At 40.0% G+C, this 25,023-nt stretch overlaps 1 protein-coding gene across 1 annotated transcript in view; it reads left to right on the plus strand.

Annotated features, from left to right (window-relative positions):
- Positions 1-2,461: 2,461 nt before the first annotated feature.
- FRZB (frizzled related protein) overlaps positions 2,462-25,023 on the plus strand; it is a 34,232-nt gene continuing 11,670 nt past the window's right edge. Inside the window, exons 1-2 of the mRNA XM_006071781.4 lie at positions 2,462-3,610; positions 11,111-11,158. Coding sequence (XP_006071843.1) covers positions 3,133-3,610; positions 11,111-11,158 — 526 coding nt within the window. The 5' untranslated portion in view covers positions 2,462-3,132. The remainder of the gene's footprint in view (positions 3,611-11,110; positions 11,159-25,023) is intronic.

Consider the following 25,023-nt stretch of genomic DNA (forward strand, 5'->3'; position numbering starts at 1 on the left):
ATGCACTATTTACAGTAGCCAAGACATGAAAGCAACCTAAATGTCCACAGACGGACGAACAAATTAAAAAGATGTGTTTTTTATATATAATACATATAATAGAGATATATATATACATATATAATGGAATACTACTTAGCCATAACAAAGAATGCAATATTGCCCGAAATATTGCCATTTGCAGCAACATGGATGGACTTAGAGATTATCTTACTAAGTGAAGTAAATCAGAAAGAGAAAGACAAATACTACATGATATCACATACATAGAAACTAAAATATGACACAGATGAACTTACTTATGAAACAGACTCAAAACCATAGAGAACAGACGTGTAGTTGTCAAGGGGACGGAGTTGGGGAGGAATGGATTGGGATTAGCAGATGTAAACAAATGTATACAGAATGTGTAAACAACAAGGTCCTACTGAATAGCACAGGGAACCACATTCAATATCCTATAACAAACCATAAAGAAAAAAAATAGGAAAGAAGATATACATATATATGAATCTCTTTGCTGTATAGCAGAAAGTAACACAACATTGTAAATCAACTATACTTAAATTTTTTTTAAAGGCTTCTAGGAAGCAGTGAAATTTATTTTAGATTTTGACAAAGACAAATTTGGATTAGAAAACTGTTGTGAGGGTACATGTTAGACAAAGGAGATATTTGACTTTTGTGCAAGAGAAGGAAAACACACTTTATTTCAGATAATTGTAGAACCATTAAACAACTGGCTCATTCTTTTTCTCATGCAGTTAAGATATAAGATGAATAGAAAAATATATTTATCAAGCCATCTATTATATCTACTTCTCCCTTCTAAACTATTGAAAATCCCACCTACATTTTCTTTACAGAGCCCACAAATGCTCTAATATTGACTGTTTTTGTTTCTTCCCCTAAACGTTACTTGCTAAATCTTTTTTCATCTAATTTATTTATATAATTTTTGGCTTACTTTTGTTAAATGATACAAAATAATTGTAGACCAGGCAAAGTTTGTATACTCACTTAAATGACTCCCTATCTAACATCTTTTTCTTTTTTTTCCTTCTCCTAAATGGAAGAAACTTCCCTCTGAAATAATTTACTGCAGTCCCAAATGGCTGTTTATGGTCATTTTAGAGATAAAATTCCATAAATTCAAGTTAGCACTGACATTTTATACGTGCTGTCGTGTCAAGGCTGGGGAATGGAAACCATCTCACTGGGTTCTCTAAAGTGGAAGCATCTTTTGTCTGCTTATTACTGACTGTGAGAAATGGCCGGATTAAAGCCTCCAAATGTTTCAGTGATGCAGAGCAAAGGTGACTTCCTGTTTTGTTTTAGGGTTTGTTTCCTTCTCTTCTCAATGAAGGCTGTGTTTTCTGACATTCTGCAATCTTTTTGCTCAGTGATTTCCCATTGAAAGGGCAGGGTAGGAGGGCCTCTGCAGGTCATTCTATTTACAATATGCCCTGAAAACGGAGGAAGGGGGGAGAGGGAGGGAAAGAGGAAGCTCATTAGTGGAAGGAGCAGACCAGGAGGGGATCTGTTTTCCATTTTCTTTTCTGGATTGAGCTCATTTGGATGGAAAGGATTTTACTGTTATCCTTATCGTCATTATCATTACCAGTGTGGTCTAATTTTCCTACACGTTTGTCTCAAGTGTGAGGTGAATTTATTGGTAGAAGAGTTAATAAGTGCCATTTTATTTTAGTAAAATCAGGGGTGGGTGGGTGAGGGAAGCCCAAGTACTTTAAAGCAGTTTTCACTTTGAAGCTTAAAATGCATAAGTTTTAATTCTGCAGTGCAAAAGAAAAAAATTAAAAGAAAAAAAGACCTGTTACTTGCTTCTCGTGGCCTATTTGTAATTATGTACAGCGTTTCTTCTCTTTTTATGAAAGGCGATTTCCGCCCACACCCCCCTACCCCGGTCCCCCACACCCCGCCACCACCTAGTTATTGAAAATGCAGACCTCTGCAGTCAGGAGTTCTGGATTGATAAGGCTCCATCATCGCTGCAGGGGGTCCCTGTTTTCTGCGACTTGGACATTTTTCAAGAGACGTTGCTTAAGTCTTCCCCCTCAGGTCTTTCTGCAGAGCCGGTAATCACAGAGGCGAGGCTAGAGGTTGCTTAAAGGGAATACCTCCAGGGAGCGTGGGGCTAGGGTGGGTCCCAAGTAGGGAACTGGGGGCACTCCTTCGTGGAGATTTGGGGTGGGCTCTTCAGTGAGAGGCTGGGGGCTTTCCTTTGGAGCCGGGGATAGCGGGGTGCGGTGCTCCCTTGTGTGGGTCGTCTCCAGTCCGCTCTGTCTCGGGTTATCGCATCCTCTCTGCTTTTGCAGGTTTCTCCTTCCTCCGCCTCAAAACCACAGACCCCTTCCCGGGAAGGGGAGCGCGCGCTTGGAGGTCTGGGACCACACGGGGGCGGGGCTGCCTCTCGCTCCTGGAGGCTGGAAAGAGAAGAGCAGCGGATCCGAGGCGCAGACCTCCCGTCGCGGCTCCTCGGACGGGTCCCCTCCTGCCAGCGGCGGTCGCTGCAGCAGCCGCAGCTCACACCAAAGACCCGCAGCTGGGTCTTTTTGCTCAGCCTACCAGACTTGCAAACTCTTATTGCACCCTAGTCCTCCCTTAGGAGGCTTTGCCCTCTCGTTCCCCCCTCCTGCACCCCCCCGCCCCGTCCTCCTCCTCACTTGGGAGACCTTCATGCTTCTTTTAGCACCTTTTTGTAATCCAGGGGACGTGACACCCCAGAGCTCCAGCTACCTCAGCTGAATTCTACTTTTGTTTTTGTTTTTTTTTTTTCCTCCCTCGGTTCCTCTTGTTTTTGTCTCATCTGCGAAGTCGGACACTTCTGCCAGAGGGAGCGAGGAATTAAATAGATGCCGCGGCCCCAGAAGTCTTAGACGTCGGGAAAGAGCAGCCGGAGAGGCAAGAGCGGCAGGGGCGGCGGCGGCTGGCGCTCGGCGCAGCTTTGGGGACCCCATTGGGGGAATTTGATCCAAGGAAGCTGTGAGATTGCCGGGGGAGGAGAAGCTCCCATATCATTGTGTCCACTTCCAGGGCGGGGAGGAGGAAACGGCGGAGCGGGCCTCTCGGCGTTCTCCGCACTGCTGCAACCTGCCCCATCCTGCCGAGATCATGGTCTGCGGGAGCCGAGGAGGGATGCTGCTGCTGCCGGCCGGGCTACTCGCCCTGGCTGCGCTCTGCCTGCTCCGCGTGCCCGGAGCGCGGGCGGCCGCCTGTGAGCCCGTTCGCATTCCCCTGTGCAAGTCCCTGCCCTGGAACATGACTAAGATGCCTAACCACCTGCACCACAGCACCCAGGCCAACGCCATCCTGGCCATCGAGCAGTTCGAAGGTCTGCTGGGCACCCACTGCAGCCCGGATCTGCTCTTCTTCCTCTGTGCTATGTACGCGCCCATCTGCACCATTGACTTCCAGCACGAGCCCATCAAGCCCTGCAAGTCTGTGTGCGAGCGGGCCCGGCAGGGCTGTGAGCCCATCCTCATCAAGTACCGCCACTCGTGGCCGGAAAGCCTGGCCTGCGAGGAGCTGCCAGTTTATGACCGCGGCGTGTGCATCTCTCCGGAGGCCATCGTCACTGCCGACGGAGCCGGTGAGTCCGACACTGCCCAGCCTGCCCCCACTCCCCTGCCTTCCAACCGCTCACTTCTTGGAGTCCTTGTTACTCCCATTTACTCTGGTTCTGTGGATTCGGATCACTTCGCTTAATCTCTGTCTTAATTACGCTTCTATCGAACACGGTGCCTTTTTTTCTCTCTTCTCACCTCCCTTCTAAACCGATGCAGTCTATTCGTACAGGCGATCTGTCTTTCTAAAACACTCAAGTTCATTCCACTCCCATCACACTTCTGCTCAACACTGCCCCTTCACTTCCGCTTTTTACATGTCCTAGTAACCACGTATAGGGTGCTATTTGTTTATAATCACTGAACGTTTGTGCGTTCTCAGCCATCAGTTTTCTCTATCCCTCATGTTTAGCTACTTGTAAAGACTGTATGGTGAAAACAGAAAACTGAAGCACCGTTTTCTTCTTATCATTAAAAATGCCAAGATAATTTCAGTAACCTTACCCCAACCCACAGATGTTAGTGGTATGTGTTTGCTCAACATCCAATTTGAGCAATTACCTTCACCTTAAATTTCCCCCTCCTTTCAATGAGATAAATTGTTCTTCCATTCCAGACTGAAATAGCTGTGAAACATTGCTATGCACTGCTAATTAGCTTCTGAGACTTGCTCCAGCCACAGAGCTGGTGAAGTGAAATTGCTGGGCTCTTTTCACATTCCCACATGCCTTCAAGTCATTTTGTAAATGACATATGGATGAAAGGAGTTATATTTAAGGCATGTTATCATCATACACTCATGTAATGTTATTTTTAATCTCACCCCTTATCCCACTCTTATGCTCTGCAAATAATTTGTCTTCAGTACCTTTCTGTGTGTGCATCAACCACAGATTCATTTCAATCTTCCCCTACTGTAAAACTTTATTACAGTTCTGTGTTAAATGAAATCAATCACGAGTTGTTTTCTCACTAGTGTTTGATCTAATTAGGACAGTCATAACTCTTAAGAGTCCAGCTAAACCTAGTTCATTATGGTCCATTTAATTCTAACTCAATGTCATTCCTACCAATTACCCAAAACTCGAAAACTTCACCCTTCATATACTTTAAATAAACCCAATCTTTTATGACTGGTCCTCTTTCACACCCTCCCCAGATCAACTCTGCCCTTAGGTGTGATGACTTTATACCTCCTTCTCTGTTCATTTCTTGGGCATCAACTTTTTCTTCTTTTGCCTCTCAACTTGTTGAGCCTAAGCTCATGTCCTTAGTCCATTCCTAGGTGAACAGTTCTTGGTCAAGGAATTGATTTGGAAAAAATGCTTTCTGTGTACAGTGACCCACTTAACATAGAGGACTAGGGAGGGGAAAAGTACTAGTACAAATAGCTGCAAAACCAAACTGAAAAGAAAGATTTCCAGATTTTTTTGATGGTCACCTCAATTTATCACCTTTGACTATACCTAGTGTTGTCTTGCTTTTAATAATCAACAACTGATTAAACAAATCACAAAGAAATGTATTTCTTATTTATCTTTGGGCTAAAAGAGCACTTGAGCTTTTATACTCATTAATGTTATAGGCTGTACAGATGCTGGGAAAGAGCTGCCCTGGTCTGTCAGGCACTTAGATCAGTTAAATGCAGACACTCCTCTCAGGCCAAGGGCTAGGAATGTGGTGGCCACGGTTCACACTGAAATGCATTCCTCCTCCTGCTCTGAAACCTCTCCTAGAGATGGACCTCAACTGAGAGAGGTTTGGCAAAGTTAGTGGCTCTCAAAAGCCATGGTCAGTATGGATAGGGAGCAGTTTCCTCAAGTGTCCCTGAATTACCTATCATCGTGGACCAAATGTAGAACAATTGACTCATTGAAGCACTCAAATAAGACATGCATGGAAACAATTTGTCAGTCCATGGGACCTGATTACTAAGCTGCTTTAAAAGGCTGTAATGTGCTTTGCTGACAGTTGCCCTTGCTAGAAAAAGAAGTAGGGGTAGGTGGCAGTTGGAACCATTTGTTGGTGATGTTCTCCCTTCCCCTTCCCCTGTCCCCCAGTGTGAATCAGAGACTGTGGTGGCAGGAGGGAGCTGAAGGGGAGGGGGCAGGGAATGGAGTGGTGGATTCTAGCCTGAAGGGTCCCCTGGCTTCCAAGGCTGCAGCTTGCTGAAAATTACATTCCCTATGCTGGGTCAAACTATCAGGCACCTGGAATTACTTAAGAACTACCACATGTGGCCAGTTTAATTTACGATGCAATATGCGCCTTGCTTCAGTGGGATATGATAGTTCATGAAGCAGGGTTTTTTTTTTTCCTTCCTCTAAGTATAAACAGAGTTCCTATGTCTTATGCCTAGAATCTAGCAGAATATAAAAATGAGGTCTCCCTGAATAAAATAGAACCACCTTTTACATACCTTCAATGTCAAGAGGATTTTCAAATCCTACCATTTACACAAATCTGTTCCCTTGTAGGGTATTATGACTCCACCAACAAGTTTAAGAACATTTTACAAAGCAGAATTTTATTGAATGGGATATTGCTTCAGTCTACTTTTTGTTTTGAAGTACTAAGGGCAAGCAGATTTTTATACAGAAAATATCCTATCCTCTTGATGATTACTAATAAATTCACATTAAATTTATTCTTTTTCTACATTTTGTGTTTATTGTAGACCTGTGACTGCATGTACACCTGCTTTATCTGTGATTTCAGTTCAGTTTAGTCATTCACCCAGTTAATAGTCAAATATTTAATATCATATGATGAATAAAGGGTATGGGCGTGGAGTGGGAAAGACCAGATGTTCAATCTTGACTCTGCCTCATATCAGCTATTACTATAGGGCAGTTGTATAGCCTCTCCAATGCGGAGTTTTCTAATCTGTGACATGAGGACATACTGCCTACATCCCATGGAGATGGTAAAGATGGAGTTAAACAGCATCTGTAGTATCTCATGCATAGTTAGTCTTCAACAAATTGCTGCTGTTGCTATTGCTATTTTACCATTATTATCATTGGTATTAAATTTTATTTTTTTGTTTATTTGGACAAACCTAGTCTGTTGGTAAATGCAGATAGAGCTTAGAGCTTTTGTCAGTTCAACTCTGGGAAACAAGCTTCATACTGAGAACACCCTGGGTAGGCCAGTCTTATTTCTTCTGAATATAAACTTAGTATTTCATTTTACACGAATTGACCTGGACCTCGGGCTCAAGAACAAATCCCTTTGGGAGCAATAGGAATAAAGAATGAGCTTGACGGATGTCTGTTAATTACAAACAGTTTATCTCAGAAATGAAGACATTGAGTGTTTAAGAAAATGTATGGTATGATATTTCACAGCAGTTATACTGCCCCCTGGGTTGCCATGCCAAGGGCTTTATAATCGCTCCTCAGTCTCTGCTGCTTTTTGTCACCCAGCTCTTGAGCAGCACATTTCTCCCAGCCCTCTCTCGCCTGGCAGAGCTGCGCCAGCTTTCACATGCGTGCACTGCTGTTTAATCATTTCTCCACTTTCTGGGGAACAGGCAGCCTTTTCTTTAGCCCTGGTCTACAAATATTTGAGGGGCCAAATAGCAAGAAGGGAGAATTATTTAGTGTGATATGAGGAGGAAAATGGAATGGAAAGGGGAAATGGAAATTTTAGGGTAAGACTTCATTGTGTGAAGTTTTGAAAGGCACTCTGGATGGGGCTAGGAAGGAGTACCTTAGAATACAATGATATTAAATTATGTTTATAGCTAACACAGTTATCAGTGGTAATGGGATCTTAGGTAGTCTCCAAATTGTATATTAATAATTCTTTTCTATCTTGTTTCCACAAAATTCTAAATAGTTGCTTGCTACATATAGCAAAATTGACTAAGTTATATTTGTCCTTTCTCCTACTAGGTGTATGGAAAGAGGAGACCAATTACCACCATATAGATAGAGAGTTTTGAATGATTAAAAATTGGCCGTATGTCTTCAGTTTAAAGAAAACCAGTTTTAGAGTTTTGGGCCTTAGTTGGAATCCCAGATTTGCCATTAATGGTATACTTTGAGGGACTTCCCCTGGTGGTCCAGTGGTTAAGACTATGTGCTTCCACTGCAGAGGGTGTGGGTTCGATCCCTGGTCAGGGAACGAAGATCCCATATGCTGCATGGTGCAGCAAAAAAAAAAAAAAAAAGTTATACCTTGAGCAAGTCGTGTGGCATTAACATAGAGACTGTGAAGAGCAAAAGAAGTAGCTATATGAAGTGAATGATAAAGGGTAAGACAACAGCAGTGTGATTGGGAAGATGTCATTCTCAGACCAGGAATCATTACTGGCCAGAGAAAAAGAACTAACAACACTTAGTATGTGGATGTGCTGCTTAGTATGTGATGCATATTAATTTCTTTAATTCTTGTAATAACTACATGGTAGGTACTATTACTCCTATCTGCAGAAAGGGAAGCTGAGGGATATAGAGAAGCTAAGTGATCCAAGTCCATAAAACTATTAATAGAAGATTCAAACCAGGACCTGTTCTAAGTTATACTTCCTGTCTTACGAAGAAACAGGTGATGTTAACTGTACAGAGAATCGGTGTCTTCTGACCATCAGAAGGGCTTCCCTGATAGCTTAGTTGGTAAAGAATCTACCTGTGAAGCAGGAGACCCTGGTTCAATTCATGGGTCACGAAGATCTGCTGGAGAAGGGATAGGCTACCCACTCCAGTATTCTTGGGCTTCCCTTGTAGCTCAGCTGGTAAAGAATCCACCTGCAAGGCAGGAGACCTGGGTTCAATCCCTGGGTTGGGAAGATCCCCTAGAAAAGGGAAACCCTACCCACTCCAGTATTTTGGCCTGGAGAATTCCATGGACTGTATAGTCCATGGAGTTGCAAAGAGGTGGACACAACTGAACGACTTTCACTTTGACCATCAGATTTCAGTTACAGTAACCCTTTTATTTTTATTGTATTTTGATTTATATGTGGCTTTAGAGAATAGAAGGCAACTCTGGACAATGAATTCCAAGGGATGAGAGATAAGTATTTCTCTGCACTTCTGAGACAGGAGAGAACATACATTCTGTACTCTCCTGTCTATCCCTGAGCTCCTTGGTCTCTGCAGGCAGGTCCCAGAGTGAACTTCTCATTTCCTTACCTTCATAGGTCTGTTCTCTTCTAGTATTTTCTATATTGTTAAGGGCACACCCACCCATATTCCAGGTCTGAAGGCAGCCTTGCTTCCACCTGTTCTTTATCCCCCACATTCAGTTGATATCAGGTGCTTTAGGTCAACTCTGAATACAATTCCTTCCCCGTCTTCTCTAATGCTACTTTCTTTGTTTGGACCTCACCATTTCTTCCATGGATTGTGGAGCTAGAATGATAATTGGCCTGCTCACCTCCAGTATGGCCCCTCCATGTTCCAATAGGGTGATTATTCTGAAATACAAATCTGTTTAAAATTTTCTGGTGTCTGCCGCTAGCTTTCATGATTTCATGCCTTCTTACCCCTCTAGTTTCCTTTCTGTCTACTTTGCTCTATTAGCCCCACTGGAAGACTTGTAAGTCCCTCCATTCCACGAGGTCTTTGGTTTCTCACCCCAGACTCCGGCATGTGCTATTTTCTATTTGGAAAACCCTCTCTTTTTTTCCCAGCTCCTTCTTAGAACTCTTCTTCTGGAAACCTCTATGACACATACTTGAAATCTGTGGGGCATTAAAACCTGCTAGTAATATCTACTAATTTAGGATAATTTGTTAGAATCCTAAGTTTAACTTTCTGAAAACAGGCTTTTTTGGGATTACTTAGAATCAGAAAACTTTGGCTTTCTCTCTTATAATTCTAAGAGCTGATGTCTAAGCACTTTAAAAAAATGTAGAAACATTTTCCTATGAATAAGAATGAAAGAAGAAAACCAAACTCCTAGGATCAGCTGCTTTAAAGGGGTTTTCATTTTCCAAGAGAAGAATTTTTTCAGCTTTATTTGAACCTGTTGACATTAAACAATCACTTTACATGTGGTCAGTATACTTTTGTAATTCACAGAGAGATCATCTTTGTATAAATCATGTGCATATTTTCCTAGGATATAGCTTTTTCCTTATTTTTTATTTATTGTTAATTTTTGGCTGAACTAGGCCTCTGCTGCTGCATGTGGGCTTTCTTGAGTTGTGTCCAGGGAGGCTGCGCTCTGGTTGCCGTGCGTGGGCCTCTCACTGCGGTGGTCTCTCTCATTTTGGAGCGTGGGCTCTGGGCGCCCCAGCTCAATAGGTGCAGCGTGTGGTCTTGAGCATGTCCACACCAGGAGCTGTGGTGCACGGATTTAGTTGCCCCTCAGCGCGTGGAATCTTCTGAACCAGGGACTGAACCCTTGTCCTCTGCATTGGCAGGCGGACTCTCAACCACTGGACCACCAGGGATGTCCTTTTCTTATTTTTTTCTTTTTCGTTTTTAGCCATACTGCACAGCTTGCAGGATACCAGTTCTCCGACCAGGGGTTGAACTCTGACTACAGGAATGAAAGCCCAGAATCCTAACCACTAGGTCACCAGGGAACTTCCTAGGATTTCCTATAGATTTTAAAATACCAGCTGATGATTACTAAGCCTGGGAAAGTAATCCATTAATTGTAGTTTTGAGTGTTATTGCTCTAAAATGGTGTTATACCTTCTGGTTTCATTTATTCATGATATAACCTATGAAAAAGGGACAGAGGAAGAACATTATTTTCTACTAGGATAAACAGAGGCATTAAACTCATTTAACACAAGGTCTTAATGCAAATGGAAAATGCTGGTGTAAGTGTACTGAACTGAAGTGTCAGTAAGAACATGTAATTATGTACAGCATAATGCTTTGTTGGGGCAGTCAGTATTATTCATTAGAGGCTGCTTTCTTAACTAGAACAAAGAAGAACTTAACATAATCACCGTTTTCATTACCATTAATCATGTTACCATTTTCTGGGATTTGGGGATCTTAAAAAGAGTCAATGGCAAATTTCCAATTATTATTATGTCTATTAATTGCACTGGCTTGAGTAGTCCCTTGATGGTAGACTTCCTTTCTGCTAAACACCCATTTAGTGTGCGCTTAACCAGGAGCACAGGAACACTTTCTGCACATTTTCCTTAAGCACTAAGAATTAAAATGGATGCCAGTAAAGTGTAATACATCTATTATGGAAAAGGTGTATTTAGTTATTGTAGCCATCTCGAAAAGTGTTGGGTGAGTACCTAGTATATGCTTAATTGTTGGAAATTTTCATGAAACTCAAAAACTTTGTTTATTAAATCCAGAAATGTATCCACAGTTGACAGGGATTCAAGAGTATATCAGCTTTCAATCACATGAAAGAATGCGTCTTGTTCTTACTTGACCTACAAAAGATAGTGTCACGACGCGAATAGGAATCCATTTCCTTGAGACACCTGGGTTGTTATCCAAATCAGCTTGTGACTGAATTAGATTTTAGTATGAGAATTCTTGAAATAATAATGAATGGTATGACTCTTACTGTACTCTGTCATCTCCTTTCAGATTTTCCTATGGATTCCAGTAATGGAAACTGTAGAGGAGCAAGCAGTGGTGAGTATACCACTATCTTTCTGGTTTTCGCCTGTGGTCAGCAGACTAGTCTTGATGTTACCTAGATATTTAAGCCTCATTTGGGGACGTTTGTGCCCTGCTTGGGCTTCCCTGTTAGCTCAGTTGGTAAAGAATCCATCTGCGATGCAGGAGACCCTGGTTCTATTCCTGGATTGGGAAGATCTGCTGGAGAAGGGAAGGGATACCCACTCCAGTATTCTGGCCTGGAGAATTCCATGGACTGTATAGTGCCCCACATATTAAATGTAAACTTATAAAAATGTTCCTTTGTTTGTGTTAATTTTATTTTTTAAATTAATGATAAAATTTGATCCTTTATTTCGGTATACAGTTCTTTGAATTTTAACACATATTTAAATTTGTGTAACCACCAGCACAATCAGGATACAGAACAGTTCCATAACTTCAAAACGAACAAAAAACTCAATTCAGCTCATCCTATTCCTTTATGATTATAAGCTTCTCCCACCCTTAACCTCTGGCGATCACTAATCTGTTTTTCATTGCTATGCTTTTGTTTTTTTGAGATTGTAGTGTGCATGGAATGATAAAGTATGTAACTTTTGGACATTGGCCTCTTTCACACAGCAAAATATCTTTGAGATTTATCTAAGTTTTTGCATATATCAGTAGTCCATTCCATTTTGCTGCTAAATGTTTTATTACTTGGATATATTACCATTTGCTTGTCTTAAAGGATATTTGGCTTGTTTCTAGCTTTTGGCAATCATAGATAGAGCTATTATAAACATTTGTGTATAGGTTTTTGTGTAAATATAAGTTTTCACTTCTTTAGGGTAAATATCGATGAATAGGATTATTGGGTTAAATGGTAAGGGTGTGCTGAACTTTATAAAAAAACTGCCAAACTGTTTCCAAAATGACTCTTCACTCTTGCACTAGCAACACTTAAGTTCCAGTTGCTCTGCATCTAAGGATGACTCTAGCTGCATTTCACAGGTTTTGAAAGGTTTTATTTTGGTTTTTCTTCAGTTCAAAACGTTTTATAATTTCCATTTAGACTACCTCTGTGACTCATGCATTATTTAGGATTGCATTGTTAAATCTGGTGCTGTTTGGAGTTTTTTCTGTTCTTATGTTATTAATTTTTATTCTAAATTCCATTATAGTCAAAGAATATAATTTGTATGATTTTAGTTTTTTTAATTTGTTAAGATTTATCATATGACCCAGGATATGATCTATCTTGGTGAATGCTTCATGTGTACTTGGGAAGTATGTATTCTGGTATTGTTGGATGGAATGTTCTTTAAATGTCAAGTAGATTATTTGATTCTCGTTAGTTTTTTGTCTACTACGTCTATTGATCACTGTGAGAGAAGTGTTTACGTTTCCAAATATTGTAAATTTTTCTATTTCTCTTTTCAGTCTGTCAGTTTTGTTCCATGAAGTCAAATGGGATACTATTTTGTGTGTATACATTTAATATTTTTATGTCTTATTGGTGAATTGACCCAATGATGTACTGTTCCTCTTTATCTTTGATAATTTTTCTCTTTTCTAAATCTATTTTGTTTTGTGTTAATATAGCTACTCCACTTTTCTTTTGGTCAATGTTTGCAAGGTATATCTTTTTCTATTCTTTTTCTTCTAACATATCTGTATCATTCTGTTTTAAATAGATTTCCTCTAGATGTAATATAATTGGTTTTTAGGTTGGTGTTGGTTTTCTATCCGTTCTGTCAATCTTTGCCTTTTGATTAGTATGTTTAGATTATTTACATCTGCTGTAATTACTTATATGTTTGCATTTAGCGCCTTTATTTTATTCGTTTTATGTTCACTCCCTCTCTTTTTCATTCCTGTTTCCTATTTCCTGGCTTTCTCTTGGGTTATTAGAATGCATCTCTCCATCTTTCTCTCTCACCCTTGTGAACGTGAGTGTATACACACACACACAAACACACCCACGTATGTGTCTGTGTGATATATGTCTTTCCATAAGACAATGTTATGCTTTCTCTTTCAACCATTAATGTCTGTTTCAAACATTAAATATGTCTAAATAGCTCAAGAGGAGAAAAATGGCCTACTGTATTTATACAGATGTTTATAATTTCTATTGTTCCACCTTCTTCCCTTATGTCCTAGGCTTCATTCTGGTATCATTTTCCTTGTGTCTGAAGAACTTCCTTTATACTTACAGCAGTTCTGCTGACAGCCAGTTCTATCAGTTTTCTTTCATATAAAAATGTCTTTATCTCATATGCATTCCTAAAGGATATTTTCACTGGATATAGAATTCATTTATACTATTTCAATTATTTCTGTCCTCACTGTTTCTCATGGGAAATTGGTTGTCATTGAAATCATTGTTCTCCTGTAAGTAATGCATCAGATTTCTGGCTGCTTTCAATAATTTTTTCTTTGTCTTTAGTTTTCAGCAGTTTGATTACAGTATATTTAGACGTTGATTTCTTTGGGTTTATACTATTCAGGGTTAACCTACCTTCTTGTATCTGTACGTTTATACCTTTTCTCAAATTTGGGAAACTTCCAGCAGTTATTTTTTCAAATATTTACTTTTATAACACATTCTCTTTACTTGTGAGTATATGGTTATATGAATTTTAGATCTTTTGGTATTTCCCATAGGTCCCAGAGGTTCTGTTCATTTTCCTCCAGTCTTCCTCTATTCTTTAGGTTGGATAATTTCTGTTTGTATTCCTTCAGGTTTATTGACTTCTTCCTTGTTATCTCCATTTTGTTGCTGAACTCATCCAGTGTATTTTAAATTGTCAGTTATTATAATTTTTTAAATTAAGATTTTTCTCTTGATTCTTTATGATATCTTGAGTTTCTTTGAGTCTTTCTATCATCTGTTTCATTGCAAGGGTGTTCACCATTTACTTTTTGGAGAATTTTTAGAAAACTGCCTAAAGTCATTGTTGGATAATTTCAACATTTGTGTCATCTGATTTTTTTTCCCATACAAACTGAGATTTTCCTGGTTCTTCATATGCAGAATAGTTTTTTCTTATATCCTGGACATTTTGAATATTATGTCCTAAGACTTTGGGTCTTTAAGATCGTATGGAGAATGATGCAATTTTTTTGTTCTGGCAGCAGTCAACCTAACTCAATTTAGGCTGCAAATTCTGACTAGTCTTCTGAAGACTGGTTTCCAAAGGCATTTGCAGTGCCTTTCAGGCCTATCCCATGTGTGCGGACTATTTAGTGGCCAGTGTGAGATCAGGGCAGTGATTTGTACCATAGATCAGTTTTCAAAGTCCATTGTATACTTCTTAGTGTCAGAGCATACCCAGGAGTGAGCCCAGCAGTTCATAAATATTGCCATGGGATCATTTCCCAAGCCCTTCCCTCTCCATAATTGTCTCAGTACTCTTCAATTTTGGGGGGCTCCCCCTTTTGGATCTTTGGCCAGAAGGCTGGGGCTTTGTGTATCCCACTCTGTGATGTACTTCCTGTGACTTCTTGCGTATTGGGGGCCCAGTGAGGACAGAGCGCTGGGGCTCGCCCCAGTCGGAAAGGAGGGCTCTCCTCCGGCAGTGTTCTAGGCGTCTGAGGACCTCCCTTGCAGCTGCTGCTGCTGCCACTGCTGACCCAGGATTGCTTCACAGATGGGATGGAAGCACTGGAGTGTTAGGAGACCCCTTCCCACTTCCTGAGTTAGAACCGGAGGGCTTTTTCTAGAGGCCTGTCTGCATGATATCTTCTTCCAGGCTGTGTTGAAACCAGGCGGGAAGGTACTAGAAGTGGAAAGAACGGCAAATGCACCATCGGTTTGATGGTGCTGGGCTTCTTTCTCAAACTTTCTACTCCTGTGTACTTTTCAGAGTCCTTGAGGAGCTACTTCTCAAATTCTGTTTTATAACTGCGTTCAGTGGGAGAGATGGGATGGAGTCTACTTACTCCATCTTTCCATAAAATAAACCCTTAAATGGAATATAGCATATGTGCAGAAGAGGAACAAATCCTAAGCATACAGCCCAGTGTATTTTCACAAAGTAAACACTCTTATGTGGCCACTGCACAGATCAAGATGGGTACCATCACCAGAAACACTTCCTTGTGCCACCTCCAAGTCACTGATCCCACCTTTCTTCCCAGAGGCAACCTCTGGCAGAAGTTCTAGCAGCAAGAATAATTTTGTCTGATTTCAACTTTGATGAGAGGCATCATTATGTACATATAGACAGTGTGTCTGTGTGTGCCTTCCTCATAATACTCATTATGCTGTCTATAGCAGAAGTTTTTAATTACTGTATAGTATTCTATCATACAAATATACCACTCTTCATTTATTCATTCTAAGGGTCCTGGAAATTTGCATTATTTCTAGGTTTTTTTCTTCTCCTTTTTTAAAAAAAAAGTATGACTAATGTTGCATTTGTTTCTGCAAAAGCATTGTAACTACAACCAGTTCTTTTTTACTTTCTTGAAATACTAATTTGTACTGATTTGGTCTGTAAGTTGTCATATATGGAAGTGGAATCTTTATTAAGTTGTAAATAAGTTTGAAGCATCAATTTTCATTAGACTGAAACAGTTTCACTGTTGATTTCCACTGTATCTTATCAGAGTGACAAGTATTTGACATAAGGCAGTGTGCATCAAAGGTACCTCAAACAGCTTTTAAAAACAAAAGTGAATTAAAATGATTTATTTAGAATTATGTTGCTTTTGAATGCAACTGAGAGTGTTTACAGTGTCGTAAAATCAGCTGGAAATCACTGGTGTCCAACCGTGGTGCTATTTTAAGGATTACTCCTGTTATGGTTGCTCAAAACAAACTGAGAAGCTCATTTGTATTGTATATAGAGCACTCAGTGAGGCAACATTTCAGGCCAAGTACATGCATGCTCTATCAATTTGTCTAGAACTTATGGTTAGAATAGTATAGCACTTCAATGTGTGACAGAGAGAAGACATTAATGACACTCTCAATGGCACCCCACTCCAGTACTCTTGCCTGGAAAATCCCATGGACAGAGGAGCCTGGTGGGCTGCAGTCCATGGGGTCGCTAAGAGTCGGACACGACTGAGCGACTTCGCTTTCACTTTTCACTTTCATGCATTGGAGAAGGCAATGGCACCCCACTCCAGTGTTCTTGCCTGGAGAATCCCAGGGACGGGGGAGCCTGGTGGGCTGCCGTCTGTGGGGTCGCACAGAGTCGGACACAACTGAAGTGACTTAGCATAGCATATTTCAATGTGTAAAAGCGAGAGTGAATATGTTGTTCCTGTGTTCAGTGTGTATGTTCCTCTTTATAAAGAGGAATGCTTTCCTGTTCCCTGGTATAACGGGAGTGATAAAGACAAGGAGACAGGCAAAACCAAGCTCACTTGCTTGTGGAGAAACACACTGGCATAGTCACATGCTCCGGGAAGAAAATAAAATTTGTTCACACTCAAAGTGTCATACTTTGGAGTCATATAACAGCTGAAGTTGATTATGATAAAAGACATGAGGAAGACACAAAAACGCTGTAACCCTCATAACCCCTCTTTCAAAAGTGTCAAGCTGTTTACATCTGGAATTTGGAAAAGAAATTCTTTCACTCCAGTTAATTTATCCTTTGCCTCAAAGCCTAGCAGTCTTCTTTTTTTTGGAGATAATGACCTGTCTGAGCAGCTTCCAGTTTATGAGTGTATTTTGCTGTTGTAAATCCACTATCATAATAAGGGGTGCATTCTCTCTAGTTTTCATAACATGGAACATGGAGAAAAACAATTTTAGTTCTATTCTGCTGAGTCACTTGGTCTGGTCAAATCAACCCAGAAAATTAAGGCAGGTATTCAGATGGTGCAATGAAAAGATAAATTGTTTATTAAAACAGTTCTGAAAAAGAATCCCCCTCCCTTGCCCCAGTTTTCGACTTGGTGATGGTGACCAATTTATGGACTTTTGTATTTGCAAACTACATTTTCCCAATGAGCTGATAATAATTAGTAAATTTTGACACTAATTAAGTGTATGAGCATGACCAAATTACTTAACCTGTTATTCTGGGTCTGTGTTTAAATATAAAATCAGATAATATTGATTGCTGAGTTCTGATACTTATTTCTGGTATATTTTCAAATTAGGGAAACATGAGTAATATCTGCTGGGCTTTCCTAGTGGCTCAGACAGTATAGAATCTGCCTGCAATGCAGGAGACCTAGATTCGATCCCTGAGTTGGGAAGATCCTCTGGAGAAGGGAATGAAAACTCACTCCAGTATTCTTGCCTAGAGAATTCCGTGGACAGAGGATCCTGGCGGGCTACAGTGCATGGGGTCGCGAAGAGTTGGACATGACTGAGCGACTAACACACACACACACACGCACACACGCACACACACACACAAGTTGGATACTCTTGCAGATTTAGCTAATGCCTTAACTAGCGATACCTGACTGCCTGGACCTTCTTGGGGTGCCCTGGCCATCACCCCGCCCTGACCTCCCACCCTCTGCCCTGCAACAGCCAACCTCCTCTTACTGAGCTAACCAATGCCTAGCTTGGGGAGTATGGACCCATTCTCTCTCTTTCCGTCTCCAAATTTGTTGTTGTTCAGTTGCTAAGTGTCTGACTCTTTGTGACCCCATGGACTACAGCACGCCAGACTTCCCTGTCCTTCACTATCTCCCTGAGTTTGCTCAAACCCATGTTTATTGAGTCAGTGATGCCATCTAACCATCTCATCCTCTGTTGCCCACTTCTCCTCCTACCCTCAGTCTTTCCCAGCATCAGGGTATTTTTCAATTTATTTCCTACTAATCTGGGGAAGGATTCCAATTTTTTTTCCTTTGGTGCAATGTTTGTTCACTATAAAGTCTGAATTAATTTGTGGTAACTTCGACCCTTTATTTGAAAATAAAATTAGGATAGATAAAAACAATATTTTGTAATTACATAGTAGCTTACCTGTAGCTCAGTTGGTAAAGAATCTGCCTGCAGTGCAGGAGACCTGGGTTCGATCCCTGGGTTAGGAAGATCCCCTGGAGAAGGAAATGGCAACCCATTCAGTATGCCTGGAAAATCTCATGGAGAGAGGAGCTTGGTGGGCTGCAGCCCTTGGGTCGCAAAGAGTCGGGCATGACTGAGCGACTAACACTTACTTACTTACTTACAAATATATGCTTTTTTCACTGTTTTCAGTATTGGACACTTTGGATGAATACTCATTCCGAAGAATTCTTCTCCCTGGGCTATTACCCAAATTGTCCTAGTTCTTCTCTTCCTGTCCCCTAGCTGTGGGTGTTCCCCAAGTTTCTAGACTTGGCCTCTGCTCCTCCTTACAATGAGTTCTTCCTCTTGGAAGCCATCCAGCTACATAGGCTGGATGCTACATGTTTCACCTCCAATAAACATTTCTACCTGGGCAATCTGTTTGTACTTCAAAGGGTATGTATTCAATAATTTTCTTTTCATTAAAATTTTACCCCTTGCAACTTTTGTTTTAATATGTGGCACCATTGTTTTTCCAGATCCTCAACACTTAAACCTCATCGTCCATCTACCAATAAACTCTTTAGTCCATCCGCTCCAACCATTCATCACAAATGTGATGACCACCCCTTGTACTGGCATACTCGATGCCAAGAGCAGGGAGGGAGTGAAGGAGTGAACAGTTGATTGCACTTTTCTCCCACCTCTTTTCTGTGTGGTTGGCATCGGGTAGATGCATGATGTCCTGTAAGACCTACTTTGCTTTTCTCTTAATTGACCTCTGTGGTTTTTGGCCATGCCGTATGACTTGCAGGGATCTTAGTTCCCTGACCAGAGATTGAACCCGGGCCTCAGTAGTGAAAACTTGATGTCCTAACCACTGGACCACCAGGGAATTCCTTCTTAATTGACTACTTTAGAGTACCTGTACAGCACAAAGCTAGCATTTCAGATCTCACAGGAGAAAACAGGCATGCTGCATTGGTTCTCTACATTTTGTGTATCCCAAATGACTCTTGGATCCAGAAACCTTCTGAAAGGCAGTTTATTTAAAATTTTCCAAAGATAGAAATCCTAAAGAAATAAAACTAAATTTCCTTTTCTTTTTAATATAACGTTAGTTCCCTCAATCTTAAGCAATTCCCTTTTACAAAGTGCAAATTACTATGAATTGAGACCTTTATTGCAATATTTGAGGTTTGTTTTTTCAGCTAAATTGAGCAGATGTTAGTTTTGCTTTTTAAAGCTTTATTATATTACCTGAGTTCACCAATTGACTTAATTGCATTTTCCATATACGGCTCTAATCCAGAATAAAATCTAATATGATATTCTTTGCCTAATGTATATGTTTAGGAAATAAATATTAAACACATAATGAACAGCCACTAAGTCATGACACACTTTATTTTGGAAAAATGAAAGGAATTCATATAATTATGAATTCGTATGTTAATTTACTTACAGTAAAATGCAGAATTCTTAAGTGTATGGCATATTGAACTTTCACAAATATATATACCTGTGTCTGTATCACCCAGACCAAGATAAAGAACATTTCCATCTCCCTTGAGAATTCCCTTGTGCCAACTCAATCACCCACCCCACCATGAGTTGAGCACAGGTCTGATTTTTATTACCATGGATTAATGTTGTTTGTTCTTCAGCTTCATGCAGGTGGAATCATACAGCACATACTCTTTGTGACTGGCTGCTCTTGTTTTTGTATAATGCTTTTGAGATTTACCCATTTAGTTATGTGCATCATTTTATTGTGGAATAGTTTGCCTTTGTGTGAGCATAATACCAATATGATTTCTAAATTCTATTTTTTATGCAGTTCTCCCCAAACTAAATATAATAATCTAAATTAACTTTCTAGCTCCAGGAAAAATTTGGCAGATTTTTATCCTCAAACTTACAGATTTTTTTTTTGTTGGAAAATTTTCTCTTCTGTTTCATAAACTGCTCTTAAATTTGCATAAAGTATTTACTGATCTTTTTGCTTGTTTATATATAACTAGTACTACCAGCTAGCATCCAATGAGTGATTAAATACCAGGCAGTGTGCCAAATTCTTTATGTGAATTACTGTTTAAATTCTTATAATAACCTGAAGGGGTAGCCAGTGTTAGTTTAGGAATGGGTATTGTAACTTGCCCAAGGCAACATAAGCAAAGAGGGACAGAGCTGGGATTTAAACTCATGTGTCCTTAATCAATTTGCCATACTCTCTTGTGCTAATGCTTATTATTAATATAATGGCCACATACATGATCATTCTGGCTTGCTAACTTTGATTCTTCAAATTTCAAAAATGTACATAATAGTTCAAATGGACTTCCTACATCAGGACAGAAATTAGCTTTGTGAACTTGACTCAAAATAGCAGAGTCAGGCACTATTGAAAAAAATCCCATTACTTTGCTTACTTATGGTAGGTACCACAGTTCTTGCAGGTGGCAAGCAGCCTTGGGAAAATATTGCTTCTCTTACTCATTAAATGGTCTTTACAAATGAAGGATTGGGATTCCCAGTGAATCTTAGGCAAAATTAAATCCGACGTTTATGGGCCATTGTGTGCTGCTGCTGCTGCTGCTAAGCCGCTTCAGTTGTGTCCGACTCTGTGCGACTCCATAGACGACAGCCCACCAGGCTCTCCTGTCCCTGGGATTCTCCAGGCAAGACTACTGGAGTGGGTTGCCATTTCCTTCTCCAATGCATGAAAGTGAAAAGTGAAAGTGAAGTCGCTCAGTCGTGTCTGACTCTTCACGACCCCTTGGACTGTAGCCCACCAGGCTCCTCCATCCATGGATTCTCCAGGCAAGAGTACTGAAGTAGGGTGCCATTGCCTTCTCCCCATTGTGTGCTAGGTACTGTGAAAGGTATTTTATGTTTATTATTTAGTTCTCTCAGTAATTCTGCTGATCTGGTATCTAAAAAGATACCACTTTTTAGATATTAGAAGTTACATAAATAGTAAGGCATGGAGCCTACATTCACATCCAGCTGTGTCTGATCATAAAAGTCTATCCTTTTAATCAAGGCATTTTCTGAACTCTGCCTCAATGGTATAGACCTACTTAATGGTATAGATCAGCATGGTTCCTGATTCTGTAAGAGATGCATTGTTGTTCTTTTAAAAATTTTTCTGGACTTCCTTGGTGGTTCAGTGGCTGAGATTCCCGGGTTCGATCCCTGATCAGGGAACTGAATCCCACATGCACCAGCTAAGAGTTCACATACCACAACTAAAGATCCTGTATGCTTCCACAAAGACTGAAGACCCCTTGTTCCACAGCTAAGACCTGGTGCAGCCAAATAAATAAATAAAGTAAACAAATATTTAAAAATAAAAGTGTTTTTTCATCATTGAAATCAGGACACGAGGGTTCTGTTTTCTTGTCTGTTTTTGTTTTTTTTTTAATGCACCAGGAATAATAATATCCTTTAGATTTTCAATAAAGTGTCCATTTCATGACTTATGATTTTGGGAAGAGAGAATGTAGTCCTAGGGCTGGAATCCAGGCATGTTTCACTATCTCTTTGTTTTTAGAAGGGTAGTGAAACTGATTTATGGAAGGTCTAGTGATAAATTGCCTATCCTCCATTAAGCTCTATCTGTACATGTTCCATAATGGCCCCCATCTCTGTTGCCATTTTGATGACTTTGATGATAAAGATCATTCATTTAGTGCACTGACTTCTTTACTTCACTAAGCTGTTTGTTCTGCCCCAGCCATCTAGTTCCAGGGGCACATTCTGATCTATAGTGCCAGCTCTGTAATCCTAATTTCAAGTATACCCTTCTTTGCCTACCATCTCTTTTCATCCCAGCAGATTTGCTCTAGTTTCATCATTGCTATAATTTTACTCCCCTGGGACTGCCTGTTCATCATATACCACTTACTATTATTGTTCAACCCTAACCTCCTTGCCTACCTGAGATTTCATGAGCTATTGTAATACCCATTCCCTTGAAAATACCTTCAGTTCATTTGCCAATCTTTTCTTCTGCCATAGTCATCTGACAAATTCTCAACTCTTGTTGCTGGAGAAAATTACTTAGCTGGGGTGACTGGTTTTACTTTAAATTCAAGATAAAATTCGAATACATAATCAGCATTGCCTAGCAGTACTACCTTGTATCTCTAGAAAGTTTGCCTTCCACTCAATAACTGTTTTATACTTTCACTTCTCTCCTTACTCTTCCATACCCTGCTTCTTTTAGCCCCTCATTTCCTGCAGCGGATAATTTCATTCTTTAATGAGAAAGTAAAAGCTATCAGAAGGAATTCTTATCACCTTACCAACAGATTTATAAGCTGTCAACATCAGTACCCCTTTCTCCTTTTTATTCTTATGCAGTGGATGGAGTGTTCCTCTGATTTTCACCCATCTTTTCCTTGCCACCTAATTTTATTTTTGGCCATGTCATGCTAAATGATCTTAGTTTCTTGACCAAGGATCAAACTCATGCCTCCTGCAGTGAAAGTGCAGAGTCTTAACCACTGGACTGTCGGGGAAGTCCCCTTGCCAACCGAAATTGATAGACCTCCTTTTCTCTTAAGTCATTTGAACTTTGAGGGTGTTCTCCTCAAAGAGAGCTCACCTTTTTTCTTGCAACACCATCTTCTTTCAGGTTTTCTTACTATACTCTCCTGTGTTTCTTCCTCATTTTTGGATGCTCCTTCCCAGATAGTGACTTCTTCACTATCTTATACATAAAGATGCAGTTCCTACCAGGATAACAGCTGATCTTTCAGGTTTCAAGCTTTAATGCCATTTCCTTAGAGGACTTTGAAGACCAGACTAGTGTAGGTCATCAAGTTGTATGTTCTGATGACACATTGTACTTTTCTTTCATAACATGTATTATACGTGAACATAGATTATTTTGTGTGTGATTATTTGCTCAATGTCCGTATCCTGTTCTGAATTGTCTGTGTTGCTCATCAGGTGTCCTATATGCCTGGCACAGAGCTTGGCATGTAAGAGACATTCAGTAAATATTTGTAGAATGAATGAATTATGTAAGTGACTCAAAACATTCAACAAATGTTAATTCTCTTTTCCTTTCCCATCTCATATTTAGAGAAACATAGTTATCCCAGGGTTGTAGAGTCAGAAAACACTCTTTCTGTAGAAGAAAGGCAGTTCTATTATGTGATAGATATTGACATATGTTTAAATTATTTAAGCCATGCTCATAGACACCATTTATAGGCAACGGGAAGTATAGATCTGGATCTCAGTAAAGAACTCAGAGTTAACGATCATAATATTTAATTTTTTACATCTGTTTTTAAAAATTGTTTTGGTCTGCTCCTATGTGTCTTAAAATGGAGCGAAGTGGACTTCCAGGATCAAATACAAAACATATATTTCATTTCGTACAAATTAAAATTATTTAAACTCTGACCCAATTAGAAAGAACCAATATTAAGAGTTATAGTAGAAATTGTAACACAAATAGAATCATATTTTCTTTTTTTCCCCTACTTTTTAAAAATAAATCTTGAGCACAGATCTAAGACCTTTTCCAAAAAAAGCAGAAAAATATTCACTAACAGTAGTATTCCGAAGTCATGGGACATGAAAAGTTATAGGGGTTTTGGAATCTGCCAAAGTTAATTATAGTCTTACAGCTCTGGAGGAGACCCAAGAGAAGTCAGTTTCAAACAAAGGTCAGGATTAGTTAGAAAGTTGTATCACACTTAAGCTTGAACTCAAACAAGGTTGCCCTAAATAGTGGAGGTTCAGTGAGCATCAAATTTCAAAATTGTCAGATACTTATAACTTTTAGATCTTGTAAAATTATAGAACCCTTTAAAAAAAGACTGTTGTCCTTGTGTGTTTTCAGTAGATGAGCTGATTTTTATGTGTAAACAAATGAATAAAGAAGGATGTGGTGACTTCTACTTAGAACTGTCTCTAAGAAGCCCCAGTGTTGAGAGAGTGAGGCTGTTCCAGCTCAAACACTGCAGTACACAGTAGGGCAGCCCCCCAGAATTGCAGACCAGATTGTATGCAGCGCTGGGCATATTCATTTTACAGACTCACATGCATTCTACTGGGGTAAACTCATGTTCATACTAGGATAATGAACAGCTTTCAGTTTCACTAGCAGAGAAGTAGGAGATCATTGATTCTAGAAGAGAAGCTGAGAGAACCCAGCTAGAGGACTGAGAGTTGCCCACGAGAGTTTCCTGGTCCTGCTCCAAGGATGCTGTGGGATATAGGACCACATGCTGTTATGTGACTCAAGGGGGTTGGATTTAATCCTAGACTGGAGGCAATGAATTGCTAATATTAAAACCTTCCCCACACTTGAAGAACTCTTGCCACTTTATTTTGTCGCAGCCAGCCTCTTTAAATTTTCCGTATTTTTCCTCAGATAAGAGCACCAAAGCAGTTCCTTTATATGTTTTTCTTCTCAACAGTGAAATGCAAGCAAATCGATACCTATTGGTCTTTGTGCAAAGCTCAGTAAAAGAATGGATTTTACTTTGCCACGACAGCGGAACAAAACTTAGACGTTGTACCATTTGGAAGCTGGGGGAGGAAGACTACTGGCAAGATTATTGGTGAATTAAAGTACATATGATGGTGATGCTGCTGGCCCAATACAAATCAGATATCAGCTATTGTTAGTAAACAAAAAGAAACTGTTGCAGTCTGATTTAGGGTGGCTAATACATGCAGCATATGCCTCCATGATTTTTTTTTTTTGCCATTTCCCAATTCTTGGGCTTTCAGGGATATATATTTAGATATGAATAGAAATATTTTACAAGAAAGATAATCCTCCAGAACTGTTGATCTAAGATATACTTTTCATGAATACCCTCAGATATGAATATGTTTGGGTTGAGTCAGCATAAATAAGTGGAAGAAGGTTCGTCTGTATTTGAGCCTTGTGGAT

This window comes from Bubalus bubalis, chromosome 2 (genome assembly GCF_019923935.1).
Source record: "Bubalus bubalis isolate 160015118507 breed Murrah chromosome 2, NDDB_SH_1, whole genome shotgun sequence".
In the NCBI taxonomy this organism is placed as follows: domain Eukaryota; kingdom Metazoa; phylum Chordata; class Mammalia; order Artiodactyla; family Bovidae; genus Bubalus; species Bubalus bubalis.